At 43.7% G+C, this 9,965-nt stretch overlaps 1 protein-coding gene across 1 annotated transcript; it reads left to right on the top strand.

Moving 5' to 3' along the window:
* Positions 1–1,952: 1,952 nt before the first annotated feature.
* ajuba (ajuba LIM protein) lies at positions 1,953–9,959 on the top strand. Its single transcript, XM_028564568.1, has 8 exons — positions 1,953–4,733; positions 7,109–7,210; positions 7,371–7,438; positions 7,597–7,659; positions 8,540–8,670; positions 8,911–8,962; positions 9,239–9,307; positions 9,425–9,959. Exons 1-8 carry the CDS (start codon positions 3,149–3,151, stop codon positions 9,551–9,553), a joined length of 2,199 nt encoding a protein of 732 aa, XP_028420369.1. The 5' UTR covers positions 1,953–3,148; the 3' UTR covers positions 9,554–9,959.
* The last annotated feature ends 6 nt before the right edge of the window (positions 9,960–9,965 follow it).

The raw sequence follows: 9,965 nt of genomic DNA, 5'->3' as shown, positions 1-9,965 counted from the left end.
GCATTCCACAGGCTGGTGGTACAATAAACTAGTACCGTTGCCTAAACGACGCAGTTTTATATGATTTGACTGTAGAATAACAGTGATTACAATTGTTGTGTAACAGTTGTGTAGGAAGCACTCATATCTTTAATTTAACTAAAAATAGTAATAATATGTATGTACAACAAATAGTTCATTACAAGTATAAGTTATGTAGCCTATTTGAAATTGTGCAGATGGAACCCTGCCAAGGTGTTAGGCTATATTATAGGCCTATATTATATTATTGTATTAGTATTGATTTATGAATGTGTATGCAGCACTTTAATGTTGTAGTTGGTGAAGGTGGAGCTAATTTAACTAATTTATATGTTGTTGGGAGATTAATCTTTAACAATGTGTTTTAATAATAGGCCTATATGTTTTGTGTGGAAAATCTTAATTTGCAAAGTACCTAATATATAAGTCTGAAATTAATAGAGTAAAAAGTACAATATTCCCCTTATTTGTGGTGTGGAGTAGAACTATCTAGGCTAATATACCAGTAGCCTAAATGAAAAACTAATGTAAAATACAATGGCCTACCTAAAAATTGTACTGTAATTACAGTAGGCTACTTGAGTTAGCCTACTTTACTTGGTTACTTTCTGGTTTAAAACATTAAAATTTGCACAGAATTAAGCAGAATACATACAGGTTTTAGTTGTGATTTTGAGGTTACAGTTATATGAGTAAAACAACATAATGGCTTTTCTGAAAACAGAATTGTTTATGGTGGTTTGGCTTGGAACATGGTCAGTTCAATGTTTGAGGTCGTGCCAAGCCACATTAATAGGCTACTACATCCAGTGCTCAGTCTAGCCTAGGCCTACTAAACATTAACCTATGGTTTATTTTGATGTTAATACGACTTTAATCGCAGAACTTAGAAGACTATTTTTAAACTGTGGTAGGCCTATTGTTGCTGCTTTTACTAAAAGATCTGAATACTTCTTCCACCACTGTCAGACCCCACACATTTTAAGCGAAAACTACTGAAGACATGATCTCAGCAGAGCATTAATTGCGTTGGTAGAAGTCTTTATTTTAAATGGCAGAAACTCTGTGGAAACTTTTTTATTTTGGTTTGAAAATTTGACTCAAGATTCTGTGGCTGAAAGCCTCTAAAGGAATCTAGTGATTGGACATGTTGTAAAGGGCAGGTCTTGGCGGAGCGGACCGGGCTCACATCCTCTGAGGGAGTTTTTCATATGAATGACGAAAGAGCCATGGCTGATGGAAAGGTGTTCCGGTCCTGTGGGGGAAACCAACCTCCGCTGACTGATAAAGGAGCAGTGATGCGTCAAGCTGAAAAAACCGACAGAACGCAAAGTGACTTTCGTTCACTGATATTACCTTCAAAATAAAAGCAATAAATATAGGCCTACTGCCGCTTTCAAAAGGAAGCGAATAAATAATAACCATTTGGGTGTCACTATTAAAAATATGTCTTAAATATTAAGCGGTAGAAATATCTTCTATGTGAAAAGAAACGAAAGATGTACTAAAAATTCGTTTAAGGGTTTGTTTCGTTCAAGGGGAGATACGTGAATAGGGAATTATTTTAACTCCTATTAGGCCTACCATAAAACCTCCCTAGTTGGCCTATATTAAGACAATATGTTTTTATATTACACGTTTTCTGAAATTGTATGTTTAAATAGCCTATGAAAATGAGGCTTCATCTTTTGCTTGGCATAGTGTAGTAAAATGAGCTCCTAAATGTGTATTTTGGATGTTTTATTTACAGTAGCCTGAAAGAAAACGTGAGCCTATTGAGAATGAGGACATAGGCTACATCATGGTAGCTCGCTGTCACGCCACGATTTGGGAGGTAAGCAAAAGAGCCCGAAAGCTCAAAACCGAAAAATTATGCTTTTGCCTGAATGTCTCCCCTTAGCTAAATATAACGGTTGCGAGCCAGGAAGAAGTTCATTTTGAAAAGGGTTACCGGAAGTAGCTCTCACCGCATAGTTAGCTCGACACTGTTTTAAAAAAGAGGGGGAGGTAAGTAATTATTTAGGGGGAAGAAAGAAAGAAACAAAGTTGTCGACCGTGCAATGCACACGGGGAGGGATTTTATTTATTTCGGGCGACTCGTTTAGTCCGGCACCGGTCTGCTGGGATGGAAGTGTAACGGCGCACCGGTTTCCTTCATTTCCTTCTCTCTCTCTCTCCAAACTTCTCCGCTACTATTTCCCGGACAGGACTTCTCCTTTGAAAACGGGACTGATAAAAGCAGCCGAGCAGAGGCGAATGGACGGACGGACTGAGGAGTCTAGCGAGTGCCGTGTGTGTGTTTTCAGTTGCCTGAGTTAAAGTTGAACGTGTTAACGTTATTTAAGTTTTTTTCCGATCGCATTTCGCCCTGCGATGAATGGATGAAAAAGTCGGGTGAGTCGACTATCTGTGCACAAACGGATGTATTTTCTTGTCTACACTGGACCCACATGAAGTGGTGATAGCCTGCATCCCGCTGAACATCTCCGCTTTGTGGAAAAAAAGAAGAAAATTCAAACGGGAGAGACACCCCCACACCGCACTGGATAACCAAGATAACAAACCGACTTTACTCAAGTGTATTTCAGACAGTTTAACTAATGCAGATACAGATGTGGAGCCACATGAGGGTCCACAAAGGAGGCCCTCCACGACCATAGGTCACGCTGAAGTGTCCAGGATGTAGGTTTCTCCTTTTTCCTGGCTGGATTGACTTGAACTATTAACCTAGTAATTGGCTAATAATCCAATGGATTCTTTCTCACCACAGCCTACCTGTGCCTGTGGATTTTCCACATTTGGGCAAACCAGATGACTCAAGAGGACTTTAGTCATGTAACCACCCTGAAATGTCTTAAAAGTCTTATTTATCCATTTTGTATTTATTGTGTGTATATAATGGTATTTTTTTTTTAAAGCTTTGTGCTAGTTTCAAGGCCAGCTTTTAATTTCTTAGTAAGAATTTGAAAGCTGCAATTTCATCTGTTGTAGTGAAAACTGTAGATTTACTTGAACATCTTTGTTCTGCTGTATATCTACCCACACTGTATTGAGCACATTAATCTGTTATTTAAAGGGGGAGCTGTATCACTTGACTTTGCCCAGACAGGCACTAAAAGGCTTCATCATGGACAGGCCGATAAGCAAGTTATTGGAGAAGTTAAAGCTAACTGACTCGGGCAGTGTGAAATTCAACAGTTCAAAGAAAAAACATGACTCTGCCAACAACTCTAATAACAGCAACGCCAACACTGGCATCTCCGGAGGCAGCGGTGGGGGCAGCAGTCTACCACCAGCTCCCAGCTCTGCAGCTGCCTCGCCCTCGAGACCCAGCCAGTTCTCGCTTGCCTCTGCAACCACAAGCGATGCATGTGTTCCAGTGAGTGGGAGAGGAGGAGGAGGAGGAGGAGGGGGGGGAGGAGGAGGGATGGGAATGCCTCCCTCTCAGCTCCTCTCCCCACCGTCGTCTTCCTCCACGGTCGGTGCCATACCTCAAGATGGCGAGCAACCACTTCACCCTTCCACCTTGGCACCACTGAGGCGTCGCTCCCCCCAGCAGCGAGCTTCCTGTTACCTGGGTGAAGGCATGGATTCCCACCTGAGGCGTGAGTCCGGCCTGGGCCTCGAGTATGACCCTATGGGAGCGTTTGGCTCCAGGTCGTCCCTCAATCAACGGCGCTACTCCCTGGAGCTCCAGCAGCTGGTCAAACGACAGCAGGTCCTCTCTCAGCCGCCGCCTCTCTCTGTTCCTCCACCGTACTCTGCCTCCATGGGCTATGGGTCGGCCCCCAGGTGTGGTGGAGGCGGCCTGGCAGAGCCTGGCTACCTCGCCGAGCCTGAGAGGCACAAACGCCTCTCTCTCCAGGAGGCCATGTTCTACAAACGCCTGAGCACGGGCAGTGAACTGTGGGAGAGCACCAGACCTGCATCCCTCTCCCATCCACTGCATCGCACATCTGATGTGACCGGAGGAGGTGTAGGAGGCTTCTTTTATCCCCCAGGACCTACTCTGAGCCCATGCTCGTCATTCAGCCTCCAGGAGTCGCTGCTGGTCAGCCCCAGGTCCAGCTTTGCCTCCAGCACGGCCAGTGGCGGCGGCGGAGGAAGCCCCATGGGGAGCCGCTGCAGCAGCAACCGGACCAGTGGCATCAGCCTGGGCTATGACTCTCGCTACTCCGCCTCTGGAGGCCTCCCCCCACAGCAGCAGTCACCCTCCATGCAGACAGGGGGATCCGCAGCTGGTTATGGAGCTCCAGGCAGGGCCGGGGTGACCCCTGTGGAGGCCTGGACACCATACCTCGAGGGAGGGATGCGTCCAGGGGCGTATGATAGCCGACACTCCTACCCACCTGCTGTTGGAACTCCAGGAGCAGCGTGCTACCAGGCTGGTTCAGAGTGGTGGGAAGAGCAGCAGACAGGAGTCCGAGGCAAAGAGGGGGTTGTGATGGGAGACAGGGCCCGATACTCGGACCTGCCTGGCACCCGGTACCAGGAAGAGCTCACTCGACTTCTACTGAGAGACGATGCGCTGGCAGGTGGGGGGCTCCTGGAGGGCCTGATGCTGAAAGAGCAGTCCCTGGCCCTGACGGCTCTTTCCAAACCGAGCATGACAACACAGGGGCCTTGCTCAGCTGGAGGTCCGGGCAAACCTCAAGAGGATCCAGGACTCGGATCTGGAAGGGAGGCCGTGGAGAACCGCCAGGAGTTCTTTGGTGAGATCCATTTTTTTTTTTTTTTTAACAGTAGTTTTCAGGGTACGTGGTGGAAAGAGGAAAGTTAGGAGAAAGGTAGGCAGGATACAAGTTAAACTGAGCTGCATTTAACACAAATTGTAAAATCACATCCCTAATTTGAGCCAGTGCAGACACTGTTCATGCACGGTATCCCATGCATTCATAATAGAGCGCTGGGTCACCCACCATCCACCCTCAGTGTGTTATTATTGTACTCCTCGCTGCCTGGTGTCAGATCACAGGATTCTTTCTAAATGAAAGGGATGGATGGATGGACAGATTAATAGTTGAAAGAGTTTATGGATGGATGGTACCTTAGAACCTGCAGAGACATGCAGGGTTGTAGCATGCAAAGCATAAAGGAGAGGGGGAAGCACTTCAGAAACTGATCCAGACAAGTAGATGTGTTTAGCTGAAGAGAAGAAAGGAAAAAGAACATGTATGACGGATACATGTATGACAGATATGTATATACTGATTTAGGTCCACACCTGTAGCCAAAACATCAGGCAGTCAACTGTTGTTTCAGGCAGGCGTTGCCAATTTGCAACAGTAGGGTGCACATGGAGGGCTAATGCAGCGTATCTACATGGCCATTAAACTGCAAACTTCTGCTGTAACACTCAGACACAAATTACATGGTTCCATATAAACACAGCTCCGACCATTACTGCAAGTCACAGGTGTGTGCGCGTGTGTGTCAGGGTGTGTGTGTGTGTGTCAGGGTGTGTTTCCCCTAAGTGACTTCAGGCCACAGTAATGCAGTTTGTGTGTGAGTCATGTGTGCGTCCTGGTGTGTGTAATGCTGCCTTGGCGTGTGCAGGGGCAGTGTGCTGTAGCCTGTTTTCCTGCTCAGGTATGTGTGCCCAGAGGGGACATACAATACTGTACTCCTTTCAGCCATTAGGAAGAAATCCAAAGCTCTGAGCCATGGAGACAGACGCTCTGAGCTCAGCACACACACACCTTTTTATTAAATTCTTAAAATAAACTAAAAAGAAAGTAAAAATGAAAAATATTGCCCCATATACCAAGAAACAATAGAGCTTCATTTAGAGCCAATGCCTAAAATAACAAGTTTTTGTCCCACAAGTTTAAAAGGAATAATAATGAGTACACAGAAATGTACTCAGGTAATGTGTCTTCTTGTGCTTAATAATTTAGTTATAAGCACAGAAATGAGGACAAATGCACAAATATTTTAAATTTTCTCATTTTCATTTTAGTGCATTGGTGCTCAATTCCTGGGCCCCCAAAAAGTCCCTGAATGCTATCCCAGGCACTTAAACCAACTATAGCCCAACATTTTCTATATGTAGCAGCTTTAAAAGCCTTTTAAAGCCTGGAGTTTGAGTCTTGGCTCTTTTTGGCTTCTGGTTTTGGCAGAGACTTGTATCTGTATCGAAAAGAACTGTCCAAGGGTGTAGGAATTCTTGATTTGTGTGGCACTCCCTCGGCCACATTAGAAAGGGGGGAAAAAAACGCAGGCAGGTCCTTTAAATAGATCACAGAAACGCTGTAGCTCGGACCACCACACCACTTTTCCACTTTACATTTAGTGCCCTGACTAGTGCTGAACATGTACTTAGACTTAACTGTATTCTGTTAGACGACAAATACATGGAGGGGGTAGTTAGCTGTAAAGGTTTTAAGTGTTGGTACTATATTGTTTTTTTTTTTACGTGCTAATTTTGACCTTGAAATGCTTATTACTTTCCTGGTGCTAACTGTTATTTCAGTTCTCATATCTGACACCAAACTGAAAAATTAGGAAAAAAAACAGAGTTGAAAGGTGTGTTTGTTGTTTGGTTAATGTAAGAATTTGGCCAATGGGAACCAAACAATGATCTACCATTAGATAATGATTTGAAGGAAGCAGCAAAAGTGATAATGTTTGTCATTTACCAATTCTGTTTCCTGAAGTAGTTTAGGCTCCTAACATCAGACAAAAAGGGGCATCTTATTTAATCTCCAAATTGCTCCAATTGTGGGGTTTAAAGTAAAATTTAAAGGGAAGTCTTAACTGCAAAACTCCAGAAGAAAGAGCCGTCTATTTTCTGGAACGACAAAAAGTCAGATCCGGTGGAGTTTCCCTTTTTAATAACAGAGCTTCAACAGAGACACTTGAGTGGATGCGCAAACAGGCTGGCATGGGGAACTGGGTTTTAACTGTGTGAAAATCCCCTAGGTGGTGCGAACGAGAGGATTTACAAGTGTTGACACTTTGTGTGGAGTTGGATTTCAGACACATCCTCTTGGAATGCGTCGTAAACGAAGTGTTAAGAGCCGCTGAGCGATTACTCTCGACTAAATGTGTGTTTGTGTCCGTTGGGTTTTGCTCATTGTGCTGGCAGGAACCTGTGGAAAGTGTGGAAAAGGCGTGTACGGGGCGGATAATGCCTGCCAGGCTCTGGATAGCCTCTATCACACACGCTGCTTCACCTGTGTGTCCTGTGGTGAGTACCCCTACCCTAAACCCCACACCCCCCGAGACACAACAATGATCTTAAAGTATTTAAAGAGCAATGAATTTCTATCACCAACACCTTTTAACCATTTGCCATAAAAATGTCCCGGGTTGATCCTGCTGAGTCAAACATCCCTCTCCCTCTGCAGGACGCACCCTAAGAAACAAGGACTTCTACAATGTCAATGGCTCTGTGTACTGTAAAGAGGATTACATGGTAAAAGCTGAGGTCAAGGCGTGTTTTGTCATCCGTCTTTCTTTCTCACACACACACACACACACACACACACACACACTCGAGTCTCCACACACAGTCACATTCAGAGTCCGAGGATTGATTTTCTGCTAATGGAAATCTCTTTGTTATAATTACAGTTTTCAGGATTCCAGGCTGCTGCTGAGAAGTGTAGTGTGTGTGGCCACCTTATCCTTGAACAGGTGTGTGTGTGTGTGTGTGTGTGTGTGTGTGTGTGTGTGTGTGTGTGTGTGTGTGTGTGTGTGTGTGTGTGTGTGTGTGTGTGTGTGTGTGTGTGTGTGTGTGTGTGTGTGTGTGTGTGTTACATGAAGAAGTGCACAAATGCCTCTAAACACATGAGACTTAAGCTAGATTTAAAATACTGTATGTATACTTTAACCCTAACCTTCCCTGTGTAATTTTTAGTTACTTGTGTCCTATGTTTCCCAGAATACCCCCACCCAAGAGGATAGAGAAATTCAGTTACATCTTTTTGTTGGCTCCTCTTTGGGTTCCCACAGCAATTCTTTAGTGGAATGTTTGCCTTGGGTTTTTTGATAAATAAAGAAATGGTTCTGTAGTGATTAGCCTGTTTTGCCATATTTGAACCACATAAAACCCATAATATAAATGGAAAGCTCTGTGTGTGTGTGTGATCCACAGGCATCGTTTTCCGCACAATTTGAATGGCTTAACCACATTAACATTCTTAGGACTACAAAAGTTTAATGCTCAAAAAGCAAGTTGGTGCAAGCGTTTTGAAAAATGAAGGCCCGTGAAGTTGCCTAAGGCCAGTGAAATAACAATAATACTTTATTCTCATATCCTGCATTGACTATTTTCTGGTCTGATTACAAACTAAAGGATGTTGGTAAGTATTGTAATTAGTGATCATGCCACTGTATCATTGAAATTACAGTAACCAATTTATTCACTGTTCATCAAGAAGTGTTAGTCAAATTTGCTGTGAAATGTATTGATAACCACTTTGAAATAAATGCAAATCCTAATAAAGAAAACAAGACCAGAAATGTTTTAAAAATCTTTTAAGTGACCTTAATAATTATCGTTCTTAATTCCCAGATCCTGCAGGCTATTGGGAACTCGTACCATCCCACCTGTTTTCGCTGCATGGTGTGCTCCAAGGCTCTGGATGGGGTGCCTTTTACCGTGGACCATCAAAGCAAAATCTACTGCGTGGCAGACTACAACAAGTGAGACATTTACTGTAAATGCTGTTTCGAAAGAGTCCTGGTACTGTAGCTTGGTGGCTATTTCTGTCCGTATTTTATCCTATTGACCAATTATGTGCAACAAAGATGTTATGGACTTTACTTTTTGCATGTGTAACATTTAAAGAATGTCCTGCTTACTCATCACACTTCCTTCATGACTCCACTGTGTGAGTGCTGCTGGTTTCCACAGTAAATAAACTTTCTCCTATCGCCCTACAGGACTTTTGCCCCAAAGTGCGCCGCCTGTTTACAACCCATCTTACCTACTGAGGTGAATACAAGTGTATTTGTGTGCGTGTCTCCATGCTGGAGCCGTTTGATTTATTTCTCTTGTACGTATAACCTTGAACGTTACGTGGGAGTAGACTGTTTTCAGTCGACCTTGACACAGTTTTCCTAAATAAACTTTCCAAACCAATGTAATATAGAAGAACGACTTTCAGTCAAACACAGAAGAGTATTTCAAAATCCGTTTCTCTAGCATATATTTGTGGCGATTCACACAATTTCTCCCTGTAACGTAGTTTTGTTTGTTTTGGGGTCTCAGGGCAGTGAAGAGATCCTCAGGGTCGTGTCTATGAACAAGGACTATCACTTTGAGTGCTACTACTGCGAGGTGAGCAATCTTTGTCCCTCTTTTTTCCGAACTGACTTTTGTTACAAAGTGCATTGATGGCTGACCTCACTTCCTGTGTGCATTCCTGTCCTTATCTGTGTCATTTCCCCCCCCCAGGAGTGTGGTAAGCAGCTCTCTGATAAGCCTGGCTCGCAGTGCTTCCCTCTGGACTCTCATCTCCTCTGCCACTCCTGTCACATGAGCAGAGCGTGCGCCACACACATTTCCTCTCACAACACCTACTGATCAGCACCTATGCAGCTGTGGATGTTTGGAAAAAGCTGGTCTTAACATGTCATGCGACTTTTTCTGAAGATGTAACTGCTGATATTCAGAAATGTCCACTGATTCACTTTTTCTTTGGAACCTTTTGTCACATGTACTGCCTGCTGTACTTCTTGTACTATTACTGTACCATAGTTATAAGGGAATGGAAAAGAAACTACTGCTTTTTTTTTTTACCCCAATGTGGCTACGGTTTGCTGTAGAAGAACAAGGGATTTTGCTTAACTGTTTTGTACATATTATCGCTAGCAAACATTTTGCACTTAAATTTGACTTTACTGTAAGACATTGGTTACATGAAGCTGTACAATTTGGGGAAATACATTACTGTAATTTCTGTTGTAATAAATATTTTCATTTGTGTTCAGCTAAT

This window comes from Perca flavescens, chromosome 19, assembly GCF_004354835.1.
Source record: "Perca flavescens isolate YP-PL-M2 chromosome 19, PFLA_1.0, whole genome shotgun sequence".
Lineage (NCBI taxonomy): Eukaryota > Metazoa > Chordata > Actinopteri > Perciformes > Percidae > Perca > Perca flavescens.
The sequence above is the reverse complement of the archived record's forward strand: the minus strand, read 5'-3'. Positions and strand labels throughout refer to the sequence as shown.

Excerpts from the sequence above, each read along its gene's own strand:
- ajuba (XM_028564568.1), top strand. The coding sequence starts at position 3,149 with ATGGACAGGCCGATAAGCAAGTTATTGGAGAAGTTAAAGCTAACTGAC. Across the intron at positions 4,734-7,108 it reads GAACCGCCAGGAGTTCTTTG|GAACCTGTGGAAAGTGTGGA; the intron begins GTGAGATCCATT and ends TTGTGCTGGCAG. Across the intron at positions 7,660-8,539 it reads GCCACCTTATCCTTGAACAG|ATCCTGCAGGCTATTGGGAA; the intron begins GTGTGTGTGTGT and ends CTTAATTCCCAG.